General features: G+C 44.5%; 1 protein-coding gene across 6 annotated transcripts in view; it reads left to right on the top strand.

Annotated features, from left to right (window-relative positions):
- RERE (arginine-glutamic acid dipeptide repeats) overlaps positions 1–16422 on the top strand; it is a 257327-nt gene that overhangs the window by 235895 nt on the left and 5010 nt on the right. For 4 of the 6 annotated variants that reach the window (XM_030017393.1, XM_030017392.2, XM_030017394.2 and 1 more), the window contains 8 exons: positions 4117–4279; positions 6503–6595; positions 7375–7574; positions 8861–9022; positions 10497–10610; positions 11549–12936; positions 13339–13561; positions 14863–15586. In XM_030017393.1, the coding sequence (XP_029873253.1) occupies positions 4117–4279; positions 6503–6595; positions 7375–7574; positions 8861–9022; positions 10497–10610; positions 11549–12936; positions 13339–13561; positions 14863–15586 (3067 nt within the window). The remainder of the gene's footprint in view (positions 1–4116; positions 4280–6502; positions 6596–7374; positions 7575–8860; positions 9023–10496; positions 10611–11548; positions 12937–13338; positions 13562–14862; positions 15587–16422) is intronic. The other 2 variants (XM_030017396.2, XM_030017395.2) reach the window with 2 other exon arrangements.

Genomic DNA, 16422 nt, shown 5'->3' with positions numbered 1-16422 from the left:
CTTGATGGAGTTGATCTGGGAGAGCACTAACAGCATCTTCCTTGGATGTGGCATGGTACAGCAATTAGAGCCGCTCATTTGAGGGGGAGTGTTGGAGTAGACGTGTGGGTCATTTTATTGGGACTTTCCTTCTAACATACTGGATTTATTGTAAGTGGTACAAGTGGACAATTGTGTCAGCAACGTCAGTATTTGGGGTCTGAGATGAGGTGGATTTCAGGGACAGGAGGAAGCCCGCTGACAGTTCTGGTGAAAGAAGTAGTGACTAGGACACGGAAACCCTTCCTGCTGGACAATTCACCACCAAATATCTGGAATGTTACCACTGCTTTGATTCATTAGCCTGGAAGCTTTGCTGAAGAATGGTTTTGCCTGTGCTATGAGGGACTGCTTCATTGAATACTCGTGTTTCTCATTTGCACATGCATTACGGGTCATCCATGTATGTGCAGCCATATACAATTTTTGCTACTTCACCTGCGAAGTGGTGATAAGCTGGGCCATGCATTGTTTAAGTTTTTACCATTTCGTTGTGAGGCTTTGCAGTGGTTGTTAAAGCCTGTTTTATTGCTGGTCCCAGAGCTTGATTAAACAGGAGCGTGTTACTGGGTGCAGGGAAGAGAAGAGGGCGACAGAAGCGGTTGGATTGTGCTTATTGCAAAAGGAGACAGTCTCCTCCTAACTTCAGATGGTCTGTGCTCTTCAGGCCACTAAACTGGATTAGAGAGTGATAAACAAGGTTGCTGTTTCAAGCAGCAGGTTCAGCCCTCCCTGAACTTGGCTTGCATGCCTTGAGTTTCTCTTCCACCATCAGCCAGAGACCTCACCACAGGTAGTAGTTGCCTCAATGGTCTTGCCCCTTCCTTAATTAATTTATCTGTGAAGTTTGGAAACGAGGGGGATGTCACTCTTAAGTCAAACAAGTATAATGATGCAATGAAGGAAGGTTCAGTCTGCTTTATGTCATGTGATTTTAGTGCGTATGTTGCTACCAATACCCAGTTCCTAGCACTAAAAACTTCAAAGGAGACATACCATATATTTGCAGGTTGTTAGGTTAGGACTGTTCCCCTGGGTGTAGACTTGCTACCCAGAAAAACAGATTCAGAGCAGCTGCTCTCAGCCCTCCCCCAGTGAACAAGCACCAGACTGCCTCAGTTCATCATGCTGTTCGCAATTATAGTACAGAGATGTAGGATGTGTTGACTGCGAGACCTTGTGGTGAGGTGAGGTGAGATCGCCGGGAACAAAATGATCATTATAGGCCATTCATGTCAGCAGCATTTATGCTTTTCTGTTTGCTTGCAAGCAAAAACAGCAGCTAATTTGCAAGGCTGCCTTTTGTAAAAGGGCCTTTTGATCAATGCTTGCCTGTGTTAATGTTTCAGTAGGCTATTGATTTCTGCAACAGCTTTTGTTCCCTGAATTTATGTGCAATGGGTTTCGGCAGCACACTATGCATGTTTGATTAAAGTTCATTTGACTTCACTTGCAGTGAAGCTGGAAGCTGTTTTTACTCCCTGTTTGTAGAACCAAAGCTTTCCTGAATTATTCCTTTGTGCTGAAGCTTCTGCCACCCGTGCAGACACCAGTATGCCGTTTCTAATCCTACCTGACTCACTCCACTCCAGCATTTAATCCCTTAGGTAGGCAATATAACATTAGATAGCCAGGCAGCTAATAAGATCTGGCGTGGAATTTTTTCAGTGTACTCCATGTCTAACCTGTGTGTATGTATATAACATTAACGTTCTCCGTGTATGCTTCCTCTCTGACTTTTATTTCGGCGTCTTTGTCAGAAAGTTGAGTCATTTACTGAGTCATGTAGCTGTGCAGTGTGACGAATTTGAAGTACAGAATATTCTCTAGTCCTTTAATATATGCAGATTTCATAGATGGAGTAAACCTAGTTGTTGAAAAAACTTCTATTTCATATTTATCGGCATGCAGTTGTGCAGTTTTGGGAGGGTCTTAGGAAAAAAAGCATTATGATCATGAAGTTAGTGTTTTTTAGAAATATATACCATGTCTTTTTGAGAAGTTGGGCTTATGATGTAGTGCATGTATAAGTTGTTAGACTTCCCTTGGGACCTGATGGGTTTGCGATGTGTAAATAGAGCTCAAATAGGTTTCCATTTCCTATTTTATGATGGGAGGAAAACAGATTGGTTTGCACTCTGCCGTTGCTGTATGTCAGAGGACACATTAATTCACTGACACAAAGACATGGGATTTACTGACTTGCTCCTTGGTGCTGACACCTCAGATTTGATATAAATGAATTTATAGGTAAAACGTGGCTGGCTTCATTTGCAAGAGACTTTCTACCTCTGAAAAGCATTGCATAAGCTTTTCTGCAGAGCTTTGTCTGCCTCCTGGCACAGGTCATATCCTCAGTTTGACAAACAGTTGTGCCGGATGGACTTTGAGCCCACTTAATGGACTCAAAGTGAAATGGTATTTCTAAAGCAAACACATGCAGTTGAACATGCAGAAGCAGAGCAGGGTGCTGGGTGTCAGAACTCTTGTGTTCTTCCCAGATCTAACATAGCTTGAATGCTCGTCACCAGCCTGCACCCATTTTAGTTTTAGATTCTCTTCAGGAAAGGGTTATGTTATTTATTTGATTTTAGCAGGGCTTTTGTCCTTTCAGAGTCAACACCTGTAGGTAACGATTAATTTTGCCCACTTACTCCTTCCTCCTCCTCACCAGGTATCACTGTGAATACAATTTAGTGTGAATATTGTTGCAGTCTGTGGTGGAGATCAGTAGCATCAATCCCAGTCTACAGCAGTGCAGATTAAAAATGCATCTATTCTGTCTATTGCCAGAAATCAAAGTTGTGGTTGTGTTCTTTTTCTGGTGTTTCTATTTTTAAATTAGGCATTGGTAAAATTCTTAATTGTCTTAAATGTCAGCAGTTAATGTCTAGAACAACATCCTCCTTTTGTCTTTCAAGTGTTTCAGTGGTACAGATGTGAGTTATGGCTATAATTGCTTGTTTGAGGCCCTTGGGAGAGTTTCCATTAAGGGTGTGTCTTTATTAGAGTTAACTCGAGTGATCTGCCCTGGGTATAGGCTGCAGGATTTCCCCACAGAGGGAGCAGGCTGAGGTTATGTTATTTGATCGCATAAAATGCAGTTCAAAGAAACCCTTTTTGTGGGCAATTCAGGTATGTTTGTTCTGATGTTGATTTTTTCAAGGGGCTGGTTAGAACTTCTCCATTTTTCTCTTGCAACTTGAAAGAAACAACACCTTTTACCTTAGAGGCAGACAAGTCGCCAGGAAATGGTGGGGTTTCAAAGTAAGAGAAAAGAGATTAAAACCACATGCTGTTCTGCAGTTTGGCATTACATCCGCTAGTTTGAATGGCAGCTGCTCCAGTTTTTGAATGTAAGCCAGATTCATTATGCTGTGAAATTATCACTCGTTTCTCTAGGTGTGCTCTTTTAACTGCTTAATTAATTTAGATGTGGGCATATATATTCAAATTAAAACACAATTTACTGTAGTAGGGTTGAGTTACGGTTATGGACTTCTTGTTGAATACGTTTTTATTCTAACTTTCAGCTTCTTAAGCAGGAATGTTTAAAAATACCTGTACGCAGAATGTAGGTTGACAAAATGGCAGTATCTGTTCGAATTGATCCTTATTCTTTCTGTAAACACCAGAGAATTCTTAGCAGTTATCAGTTACTTGTTCTCACAGCTCACTGAAAGGTGGTACCTCTCCGGATGCAGTTCCTCCTGAGCTGTGCAGAGATGTCAACAGGATGCTGACAGCAAGGCAAGGGCCCCCCCTTCCGAATTGCTGAGACCAACAGTGCCAGCAGCGTCCAGGTGGAAGCTGGATACGTACTGCCCAACCTCTTTTCTTTCCTAGGGGAGGAGTGAGAAGGCATTTATTTACTTCTGTTCCTCCCCTGCAAAAGCAAACAAAATAAGGAGGATTTTTTTTTCTGTCTGATCTGAAGGATTCTTTTGTCTGGCTGAAATAACATCATGAAGCTTCCTACAAAAATACATGTGCACGCATACAGAGAGCAAAAGGGAGGAAAAAAGCTGACAAGTCAGATTTGCATGCCCCTCTAACATACTCCTTCTGTATTTGCAGGGAGAACTAATCACCTTCTATTACTATTGGAAGAAAACCCCTGAAGCAGCAAGTTCTCGAGCCCACCGTAGGCATCGAAGACAGGCTGTGTTTCGGAGAATTAAAACTCGAACTGCTTCCACTCCAGTCAACACTCCCTCCAGGCCCCCCTCCAGTGAATTCTGTAAGTGGAAGCTAAAAGCAATGCATTTATCTTTGTTTAGATGCAGGGAGCAACACTAATGTAATGGTGCTGTACCTTCAAGTGAATGAAGCAAGGAAATGGAGTTCAGGCAGTTGCCCTCTCCTGTTCCTATACCATTATGCTGGAATGTGGTAGGCGTCTTTGATCACCAAGTGCTTTGTGCAATTCTTAAACATAAAAGCATCCTGTAAGGATGGAAACGTTGCCCCGGTACTGAATTTCCCTACTCTTTCCTTGGTTTTGTGTTGTATTTTTTCTGGGCTTATTACAGTAATGGGGATTAGGAAATGCAAAAAGAAGGAAGTCCTTCATCCCTTCGGAAGGAAGTCCTTTTCATCCTTACTTGGTGACCCATACCTTCTGCTTGATCTCAGACTGCGTGCTGCAGCCAGCACTGTTGTATCTTCACGCATCTTGGAAGAACTTTGGCCTTGACTGAAGCAGAAGCATCTAAACAAAGAATAATTACCCAAACCAGTGAAAAGTACTGCACTATTATGACTAGTAATGTCCATATGGATGTATAAACTTCTATCCTTATGTAAAAGGCTTACGCTACCCTGTGAGTTTTAAGTCTTTCTATGGACTAAACCCAGCACATTTCACATGCCTTCTAAAGAAAAGGGACTATGTGGAAGGCAGAAATTGGCGGACTTGCTGATATGGGGGAGGTGGAGAATGTGGTGAGCAGGCAGGACAGAGAATTCTGGAGAGGGTATTAGCGAGGCAGTAAGAAAGGGCCATTAGCTTCTCCTAGCTGAAATTGATTGGATTTATTGCTGATTTCCGTGTGCACAAGAAGTGAGGATCTTGACTCTGCAGCTCGATCCAAGATACTCAGCGCTTCAGAGCATATGTGGCTGGGAGGACCCATCCATATGGATCCGACTGCAGGATGAGAATAAAAATCAATTTAGTAAAAGAAAGCAAGTCCTAGCCTGGTGTCAATTTTGCAGTCAGGGTTTAAACACCTGCAAGAATTAATGTAGAAATTACAGTAGTGCTAGCAGCTACTGTTATTAAATGGGACCCTGTGTTAATTTGAAGGGTAATGAGTTGATGACAAACGCTAATGGCAAGTACTGTAGAATCCCTCCCTCTCTATAACCTGCATGTATTACAAAATACCCACTTGGAAACTTTAGAAAAACAGTATTCTTGCATCAAGGAGTTCTCTTCTAATTAAAGATGTGAACAAAAGAAGCCACAGGGCTTTCTGCTTGTGACAAATTATAGACCTGTTATGTTGCGAATTTATAGGGGTGGTGCTAGAAAAATGCAGTGCTCTGAATATGAAAGGATTTACTCCTGAGTTGTTTTAGAAGAGGGGGTAAGATACAGTTTCTTGATGTCTGCGGATTTTCAGTGGGTTAGATGGTGCTTTTTAGCTCACAGCCTTGTAATCGGCTAATTTGCTATATGCTGTTTGCCACAAAGGGAAGCGACCCTTTCCATATTCTCCACTTCTTCGAAACATGACATTCTCAAAATGTTAAGTTTGCCACGGGTTAAAACTCTTAAGGAGGCTTGCAGTAAGGGTTGGAAAGCTGGTAGTATCCTTGTAGTACCTCTCATCCAAAAGAATCACAACATGTTTTTCAAACAGGTACATTATATGTAAGCATTGTTTCTTCCACGCACAAAACGCTTCGAGCTCTTGGGTTAAATATAGCCACTGTCTAGTAGAGCCTAGCGGCAGTCCCCATCTGGTTTAGAAGATGAAGTCTAGAAACAAAATAAAAGCCAGAAAAGCCACCACAGTATCTGTCCATGGAATCTAGTAACAGTAGGATTTAGGTATAGAATCTTTGATTTTCAATTTGACCGGGTTGTAGAGATGAACCTCCATTGTCTTGAAAATTACTCTTTTGGAGCACAGCCCCTCTAACTAAGCATGAACAGTATGTGAACGACAACTTAATTGGAAAAGTACCGTGTTACTGAATCAAAAGTTCTGTGAATTGTATGACTTGGCGCGTTCCTGGAATCTTCCTTTAATCTGTAGACCAATGAGGTCTGGCCTTGCGTAGTTTGCAAAATCAGAAATGATGGCCATCCAAGGCAAGGTGGTTGTAGGAAGTCACAAAACTTATGTGAGAACTGTTATTATTAATGGTTATTTTAGTCAAGTAGAAGGAACTAGAAAATCCTGAATTTTTATTTTCCTTTTTCCTCTTCTTCCCTTGTTCTTTACTTATTCAGTGGACTTGAGCTCGGCCAGTGAAGATGACTTTGACAGCGAGGACAGTGAACAGGAACTGAAGGGCTACGCCTGTCGTCACTGCTTCACAACCAGTATGCGCCCAATTCGTTGCTGTATTTCTCTCCATTCTGCTACTGCCTATTTAATGCAGATTCATTCAAGCAAGAGCAGTTCATGTGCACGTACAGCTGTTCAAAAAAATGTGGGGTTGAATCGGCTAAAATATGCAGCGTTCCTAGCAGAGTTAATCATGCTTTGCCACTGCAAATTAATATTGCCGTGACAAAGGAGAATCCTGAGAGGCAGACGTTTATACAGGGAAAAGATCTACATAATCTGTAATCTATATAATCAATTTGTGATACAGCAAATCAATACTGGACTGTGACTGTCACACACAAAACTTCTTTATGCTGCACTAAATCTGTTCTGCAGCAGCCCCATTCCTGTAGGTCTTCCTGAAGGTTGTCTGATATTTGGGCATACGCATGGCATGGAAGTGTGAGCCCCAAAGCAGGGAAGGGAAGGAAAGGAAATGAGAAGTTCATAGTTCACTTCACTTTAAGAAACCACAGCTTTGGAGAATAATAGCTGCCTGTTAGCTCCCAAGTAGAGCAGATAATGCTTCTTTCTTTGTTTTCAGAGCTGCGGTTGCTTAAGTAAACAAATAGTTTGTAAATTGAATATTGAAGATGTGCACGGGAACACAGACTAAGCCTGAAACAGGACAAAGTTTTCAGAAATTTCTCTTTGTTGCCCATAGAAAAGCAGCTACTTTCCTAGTTGTGTGCGTTTTTAATAATGCAATCTGTTTGTGCTGAGTTATCTGGTATATTGCGTATTTCTAAGCTGTTGCTTTTCCTGCCCCAAGCCTCCAAGGACTGGCACCACGGCGGTCGAGAAAACATTTTATTGTGCACTGATTGTCGCATTCACTTCAAAAAATACGGAGAGCTGCCACCCATTGAGAAGCCTGTAGACCCTCCACCCTTTATGTTTAAGCCTGTCAAAGAGGAAGATGATGGACTTAGTGGAAAGCATAGCATGAGGACAAGGCGGAGTCGAGGCTCGGTAGGCTTAACACTCTTGCATTGCAGCTTCTTCTGTAAAGAGGAGGCGTTGTCTGGAAAAAGGTAGTCAAAATTCTAAAATGACGCTTTCTCCATCTTGCTTGTTTGCCATGGTACGTGCCCGCTGCTGCTTTCGTGTATGCAAGTGTGAGATTTGCTGAGGTTGAGGCTTACTTTGGAAAAATGAGCTTAAATGTCTCTTCTGCGAGTTCTAGTCAAACTTGTTATTTCTGCGTTTTTAATGACTGGCAGTGGACCGTCGTCGTAAGAGGGCATTTGACCAGTGTGTCGTTGCAGATTTTGTACTAGTATGTATCCTTCTTCCAGCTGGATCCTGTCAGAGGGAAGCCCTTGGGCTTATTTTAAAGGAAGAGTTTTAAAAAATTAAATCCCATTCATGTGGTGTCCTCATATTACTGGAGTTAAAATCTCTTCCCTACAGAAAACTGTAGTTTGCTCCTATGGTTAGTGTCGCAGAGCTCTGTCGCAGAGTTTTTACTCGGAGTGAAATGCCAGGAGCCTTACTGTGAGCAAGTCACTTGTGAGAACTCTGACAGCAGCTCCAGTTAATTTGATGTTTGCTTTGGGTTTTGGCTGATGGAAAGCAGCAGATAGATTTCTTTTCCTTGCCCTCCCCCCTCCATCTTTCTGATCATGATGATATGACCATTGCTTATAAATATCTTGTGAGGCTACACTGTCAGGTAAGGTTGGCTTCATTGTTTTTATGGTAGCCAGTCATCCAAAAAACTGCCAAACTGGGAGGGGAACAGCATTAATTATTGAAATATACTCTACTGTGATTCCTTATGGCATAGCAGGAGCACATTGAATCTGTGATTTTAGAAACGGGTCTTGACTGCTTGAATGCCAACAGATAGACTTTCTTTTTTAATGGAACACGAGGGTCCCCTCCTACCTCATTCGCTGTCTGGGTATGCACGCTTACAGATGTGCGTGCGTGCATTTTATGAAGAAAATTTAGCATGCAAACAGCAGCAGCTTTGGAACGTCTTTCTAATGTTGTCATTTCTAGCAGACACTACTGAATAAAATAATCAGCACTTAATGTTTTTGAGTAGACAAATAAAGGATTTGCCTCCTTTTATGTTAAAGTCCAGATGAGCTTTCAAGAAAAACTGTAACAATGTTAAATGCTCTTGGTTTTTCATTTTTCAAGCTCTTAGCAGGAGTGGTCCATCCATGTCCCTGATCTAAGGCAGAAAAAGGTGAAGAGGCTGGACAAATGCTGACTTTGATACACTTTTATTTCTGTTAAACAAATAGATGTCTACACTACGTAGTGGTCGTAAAAAGCAGCCAGCCAGCCCTGATGGTAGAGCCTCACCTATTAATGAAGACATCCGTTCCAGTGGCCGCAACTCTCCTAGCGCTGCCAGCACCTCCAGTAATGACAGCAAAGCAGATTCAGTGAAGAAGTCTACCAAGGTAAAATTTTCCCATTCTTCTTTTTTGTTAGGACTGGACACCTGAGGCCTCTTCAGTCAGCTAAATGAGATGCAGATTCTAGGAGGCCAGGGAATCTCTCAGTGACCTAGAAATTCCTACTTGTGTGGATAAGCAAAAAATTTAATGGTGCATCTGACTGATGCTTTGTTCCTGTACATAAGGATGTGTAGTGATAAAAACCATTGAAGTATCCCCACATAACCTTACTGCTCTCATGATAAATTAATCCTTCAATTTTGGATGCAAATACAAGCGTGAGGCTCATGGAAGTAATACAGATCAGAAATGCTATATTTGAGGCAAGTAGACAGTTTTGGGGATTTTTTTTTTTTTTAAGAGGTACTTAATCTTTGTTTACAAAGGAATATGAATATGTAGTAATTGAGACTACTTCTGTTACTGTTTTTCTGTATGTATATTTGCTTGATTTTTCAGAGCGAGCTGACAGTTTAGTCTCTTTAAATGAATAAGTGCCTTTCCAAGAGAGTACTGAAGAAACAAAGCCAGATGAAGCGGGAAGGCTTGCCATTAAGCAGTGTAAATTGAAAAGTAGCAAGTTAAAAATAAGTATTTAAAAAAAAAAAACAACCCACAAGTCAAAACTGGAGTATGGAGCAAGTTTTCACATGATAAAACTGAGAACTTAGCAAAATTTGAAGTTAGGTTAGGTAATTATGTGATGTATAATGCTGTCCCAGGCCATGAAAGAAGGTAGTAATCTTGTAATAGCTACTCACTGTTAGCCCTATATTTGAGGGGATATAAAAATAGCCCTCAAAATATCAGGAGTAAAGCAAGACTTTCATGTTGTAGAAGGAGGCTTATCCTGTGCCTGTCTACTGCAGAAATTCTTGCTCCATCCTCTGTTAACAACTGGTGTTGGTCTCTTAGTATACTGGGCCAGTTGATCTGCTATGAGTTCCTGATAGACCTCATTCTGCACAGCTGAAGACAACTGCTTTGTTGAAAATACTCCTTCGCTTCCAGAGCTCGAAACCGCATCTGCACGATGAGGAATGCTTTACTTGATGTGCCTTTTTCCTACTAGCTTGTCTCAGAAATGTGTGCAGGGTTTGTGTGCAAACTGCCCCTTGGGTTTCTGTCTGCAGAAGTAAAATTGCAGTCTGTTTTGGCTTCTATCTTAAATTTGACCTCCAGAGGGAGTGGCTAGTGCATTACGTAGATGCAAGGCTTCTGGAAGTTGCTCGTGGCAGATGGCAGAATAGAGCAGCAGCTTCTGAACAGATTCCCCTGCAACCTGTAATTGGACAGAGGGACAGATGTGTATTGGGTTGTTGTTAAATACTGACTTTCTCAACTTCTGATCAGTTCTCCTGCTCCATAGGAACCCTTCTCGCTTATTTGTATTAAATATGGTAGCACTGGCATACGGTCAATTCACTTTTGCATTTACATCACTGGTAACTGTTGTGTTCTGCTTCATTTGTGGCAGAAGATAAAAGAAGAGGTGTCTTCTCCTCTCAAGAACTCCAAGAGGCAGCGGGAAAAGGCAGCTTCTGACACAGAGGAACCTGACAGGTCCAATGCCAAAAAATCCAAAACTCAAGTGAGTCCCACAGAGGAATATTTCTTTTAGGAGAATGATTTGAGAGTGGGAGGGGGTGCAAACCCAGTAACAAACCAAAAACATGAAATCAATTTAAGCCACAGCAAATTGTAACTTAATCTGTGGCTGGAAAGCAACCAGTATTATAATGTGTTCCTTCTGTTGAAAAACAGTGGAATGATACGGGGTAAGTCCAGAAGTCTTTTTGTTGTTGTTGTTTTAATATCGATATCAACCATATAGTATACTTGGATTATTTTACACACACACACCCCCTTTATTTTTCTTAATTGAAATTTGTTTTTTCCTCTTCTGTGGCAAGTTAGAAAACCACCACTGGAGTTCTCTTAACTTAATGGTATCAAAGCTCAATTGAAGTACTTTCAAGATGTCATTTCGTCTCCGTGTACCTGACCAGGTTCACTCTGTGCACAGGATTTGGGAATTTTGGCACTGAGCTTTCCATATTACAGAATCACAGAATGGTTGAGGTTGGAAGGGACCTAGAGGTCATCTAGTCCATCCCCTCTGCTCAGTCAGGGCCACCTAGAGCCAACTGCCCGGCACCACGTCCAGATGGCTTTTGAGTATCTCCAAAGACGGAGAGTCTACAGCTGCTCTGGGCAACCTGTTCCATTGCTTGGTCACCCTCATAGTGAAAAAGTGTTTCGTTACGTTCAGGCAGAACCTCCTGCATTTCAGTTTGTGCCCGTTGTCACTGGACACTACTAAAAAGCGCCTAGCTCCGTTGTCTTTTGCACCTTCCCTTTGGATATTTACGTTGCCTGTGCTGTTTTAAGCCCCGCGAGGTTCAAAAGGTGGTACCTGCACTTGTGTTTGCACAGCACGTGTAACAGGTTGCGTCCTGTGGCATGCTGGTAACGTTCTTTGTGCGGTTTCCTCACGCGTGGTGGTTATTCTTCCCCCTCTCCCCGCAGGAGATCAGCAGGCCAAACTCTCCCTCAGAGGGTGAGGGCGAAGGCGAGAGCTCGGACAGCCGCAGTGTCAATGACGAAGGGAGCAGTGATCCCAAGGACATTGACCAGGATAACCGGAGCACGTCACCCAGCATCCCTAGCCCTCAAGACAATGAGAGTGACTCGGATTCATCTGCTCAACAGCAAGTGCTGCAGGCACAGCCCCAAGTGCTTCAGGCACAGAGCAGTTCTGGCCAGGCTCCTCCACCTACGCCACCTATATCAGCCCAGTTACCGGCATCGCTGCCGGCGGTGTCGAGCGCTGCTTCGGCTCCACCGCAGGTCTCGCCGTCAGCATCCCAGCCCCCCAGCCAGCCCCAGGCCCCCGCACCACCACCCCCTCCTCATTCTCACATACAGCAGGCCCCCGCTTTGCACCCGCAGAGGCTCCCATCACCCCACCCGCCTCTGCAGCCTCTGAGCGTGTCGCAGAGCCAGCCGACCCCTGCCTCTTCTCAGCCTCACTCGCAGCCTCCGCTCCACAGCCAGGCCCAGCCTGCCCCTCACAGCCTGCAGGCTCAGCCCCTCCTGCCTCATCCTGTACCTTCCCAGCCATTTTCCCTCCCCACTCAGTCATCTCAGTCTCAGGTTCCCCTTCAGACGCAAGCACCGTCTCATTCTCACTCCGCTCTCCAGGTTCAGGTGACGCAGCCTGTCCTGCCAACGGCAACCTCACTGCAGCAGGCTCAGCCTCCGCGGGAGCAGCCCTTGCCGCCTGCACCCATGGCCATGCCTCATATCAAACCTCCCCCTACTACCCCAATCCCTCAGCTCCCCACTGCTCCATCCCATAAGCACCCTCCTCATCTCTCTGGCCCTTCTCCGTTCTCAATGAACTCCAACTTGCCTCCACCACCTGCTTTAAAACCTCTGAGCTCCCTCTCGACTCATCATCCTCCATCCGCACACCCTCCTCCTTTGCAGCTGATGCCTCAAAGCCAACCCCTGCAGTCTTCGCAAGCCCAACCTCCTGTACTGACACAGAGTCAGAGCCTTCCCCCGCCTGCTAATCACCCCCCATCTGGACTCCATCAGGTATCCTCGCAGCCCCCCTTTTCTCAGCACCCCTTTGTCCCCGGAGGCCCACCTTCCATCACGCCTCCTTCTTGCCCCTCCACTTCCACGCCACCCACTGTGCCTGGCATCCCACTTCAGACTTCCATCTCCACGTCAGCAGCTTCTAGTGGAAACGTGCCAGTGGTGACAGCCTGCACGCTACCACCTATTCAAATCAAAGAAGAAGTCCCGGATGAAGCTGAGGAACCAGAAAGCCCTCCCCCTCCACCCAGAAGTCCATCACCAGAACCTACTGTGGTGGATACACCAAGTCACGCTAGTCAGTCAGCCAGGTACGGAGGTTGTCAGCAGGGCTTTCTTAGTGCGCTCTGTTTTTCTGCGCAGCGAGGCACTCCCAAAAGCTGAGAAATGAGCTTCTGCGGGAGCTGAGTGCCTTTTACGTGTGCGTCTTGTCAGCCTCTCTTTCTACCATGATTTTGCTCTGTTTTTCTGGAAAGGTGCTGTTTCAGCCAGCATATTCAGAGAGGGCATTACAGTTTGTAATTGTGAGAGGGGTTTTATACTCCGCTTGTCTGTGGAGTAATACGGTACAATCAATTTTCTCATGGCTTTCAGGGAAGCTGGTAGTGCTACTGTATAAGCGTAGGGACTTTTTTTTTTGGATATGCAGCTCTTAAATCCCAGACTCTTGCATCTTTCCCAGGGCTAAGCTCTTTCTGTTTTGTTTCTTTCAGGTTCTATAAGCACCTGGACCGTGGCTACAATTCGTGCTCGAGAGCAGACTTGTACTTTATGCCTCTGGCAGGATCGAAACTGGCCAAGAAGAGAGAAGAGGCCATTGAAAAGGCCAAAAGGGAAGCAGAGCAGAAAGCCAGAGAAGAGAGGGAAAGAGAAAAAGAAAAAGAAAAGGAGAGAGAGAGGGAGCGGGAGCGTGAAAGAGAAGCAGAAAGAGCTGCGGTAGGTTTATTTGTAGCTAAGAGCTGTTTAAGGGAGTTGGCATGGTAGGATCTGACCTGGATGGTGACTACAGAATGCAAATCCCCAGAAGCGCTTTAATGCGTGTGCAATCAGGTATTTGTGAATATGGGAGCCTTGTGTATTAAGTGAAAGCCAACCAGCTATGAGCACCTCTTGGCCTGCCTGTGACTTTCTTCTCTTTAAAGGAAATGGAGAGTTTCTGCTCCTGGTCTGTTTCTGATGTGCGGGAAGCCAATGCAGCTGGGGATAACTAGGCCAAGTATTTATGGTCACTTGCAGTAGAAAAGCACAATGTGCAGATATAGTGAATGCCTTTGTGTACCTTGTACTACTGTGCAGGCATAAGAGTGCTGTCTGCTAGAAAAAGGGGATCTGAAGACTTTTTAAATTTGAAGTAAACTTAATTAAAGGCACGTAACTTTTTTTTTTTTTTTTTAAATGGGGAGACCCAAACTACAGTCTTGGTATAAAGAGCCAATACAAGTAATCCGTTTTTCTGTGGCCTGTCAGAAAGGAATTATTACTTCTGGACCCACAGAATTGGTAGGTTGGTAATAAATTATTGATGCTGAAAAAGAAGGTGCTAAAATCTTCCCGTTCCTTGGTGCATTTCAGAGATCTGAATCAGAGCTATGTGTTTCTGTAGGTTTATAAAAGTCAGGATATAGGGTCTGTCCTTTAAGGGATGCGTCGTGTATGGGGACTTTGCTTTATTCTGGGGACAGGGATCCTTGGGCAGTTGTGCGGGTAAACCGTGCTTATTGCCCTCCCCAGAAGTGCTATGTTGCTCTTGTACAGAAGGGGAGAGCGAGATGCAAAGTCCTGACATGAAAGGAGTGGAATTTGTTGTGTTGCACGTTGTGGAGATGAGTTTCCTTGGGTTTAATAAGTTTTGGGATACAAGTGAGTGTGAAGAGGAGAGGAGGAGAGGAGAGGAAGAACACAGTGCAAACAAGACTGGTAGTCTGTAGTGACGTGTACCAGCCAGCTGTTGCCCATAGCTGTGACATGTACCAACTAGTTGCTGCTCCAGTAGCTGTAAAGCAGTTTGTAGTGGCAGCCTCAAAGCTACGCTAAGTAGCTATTTTCTGGCCTACGGGGTAGGCAGAGTCCAGTTCTTGCACAAACCGTGCTGGAGCACACAACTGCGGGAGTCGTGAGGCTCAGCAGGCTGAACTTATCTCCTCTTAGAGCTTGAAGCACAAGAAAGGAAGTGTGTACCTGCTGTGTTTTTAAGCTAAATGTCTTGAATGAAAATTCTCTTCCCCCGTTCTGTGCAGCAGAAGGTATCCAGCTCCTCCCATGAAGGCCGTCTTGGAGAGTCTCAGCTCAGCGGGCCAGCACACATGAGACCTTCATTTGAACCTCCGCCAACGACCATTGCTGCTGTACCACCTTACATTGGTCCAGATACACCTGCTTTACGAACACTGAGTGAATATGCCCGTCCTCATGTCATGTCACCAACAAACCGTAATCATCCCTTCTTTGTCCCCCTGAACCCCACCGATCCACTTCTGGCCTACCATATGCCTGGCCTCTACAATGTGGATCCCACCATTCGGGAACGAGAGCTGCGAGAGCGGGAAATCCGGGAGCGAGAAATCCGGGAAAGGGAGTTGAGAGAGAGGATGAAACCTGGCTTTGAGGTGAAGCCCCCAGAGCTAGATGCGCTGCACCCAGCTACTAACCCCATGGAGCATTTTGCCAGGCATGGTGCACTGACTATTCCCCCAACAGCAGGACCTCACCCATTTGCTTCCTTCCATCCGGGTTTGAACCCCCTTGAAAGAGAGAGACTTGCACTGGCAGGCCCACAGTTACGGCCTGAAATGAGCTACCCTGACAGACTGGCAGCAGAGAGAATACACGCTGAGCGGATGGCATCACTGACAAACGACCCATTGGCACGGCTCCAGATGTTCAATGTTACGCCTCACCATCACCAACATTCACACATACACTCGCATTTACACCTACATCAGCAGGATCCCTTACATCAAGGTGAGCCTAGGGAAATGGGCTAGGCAGTTTCCTAGGGAACCTCTCTCCTGGGCTGTTAGCAGAAGTCTACCCAAAACAGGCAGACTGTGACTCTGGAATTCAAGCAGCAAAATCCCTGCTTTCTTGTATGTGATGTGACTTCTGTACTGTATAAGGTTGTGATAACTGGAATGCAAACAGTTATTTTTTTGGGAGGGTGGACCATTAACAGTGATACAGTAAAGGGTGGTAACAGTACAGCGATCTTCACTGAGACTGCATGCTGTCAGTGTAAAAGGTTTGCTGTTTTGTTTTTAAAAGTACTGGAGTTCTAGAGTACCACCTTACAGTGGTGTCTGGTGTGCAGGTAGAGACTCCATTGGGTGAAGGGAATTCACTAGGAGAGATGTCATGGAACTGGTAACGCTGCTAACGCTAAAGGCTGTTATGTTACAAGTTACAGCCAGAAAGGAGCTGAAACTGGTGTTACCTTTATAGGAGCTGGGAAAAAAAAATTAGGAGAGAAAGACTTCATCTCTTTAGCCATTTTACATGCCAACCATCTGGCTTTAGTTGAGCTGAAAGTCTCTGTCACGATTCTCATAAGAGAATTCATTATGTTGGTAAAGTGACACCAGAGAGGTTGTCTACAGGCATCCCTCTCCACACAAGGATGGTGAAAATGTATCTTTTGCGAACAAAGGTTTTTGCCAGCTTTTGGCCTATCAAGTAGTATTGGTAAAGTCAGAAGGATGCTTTAGTGCGTCTCTACTAAATGTCACTAGTGATCCTTCAATTTTATGTGTGTAAAGGGGAACTAGGAGTGAGTTTGGGGGAAAATTTTTCTAAATGTTGAC

This window comes from Aquila chrysaetos, chromosome 6, assembly GCF_900496995.4.
Source record: "Aquila chrysaetos chrysaetos chromosome 6, bAquChr1.4, whole genome shotgun sequence".
Lineage (NCBI taxonomy): Eukaryota > Metazoa > Chordata > Aves > Accipitriformes > Accipitridae > Aquila > Aquila chrysaetos.
The sequence above is the reverse complement of the archived record's forward strand: the minus strand, read 5'-3'. Positions and strand labels throughout refer to the sequence as shown.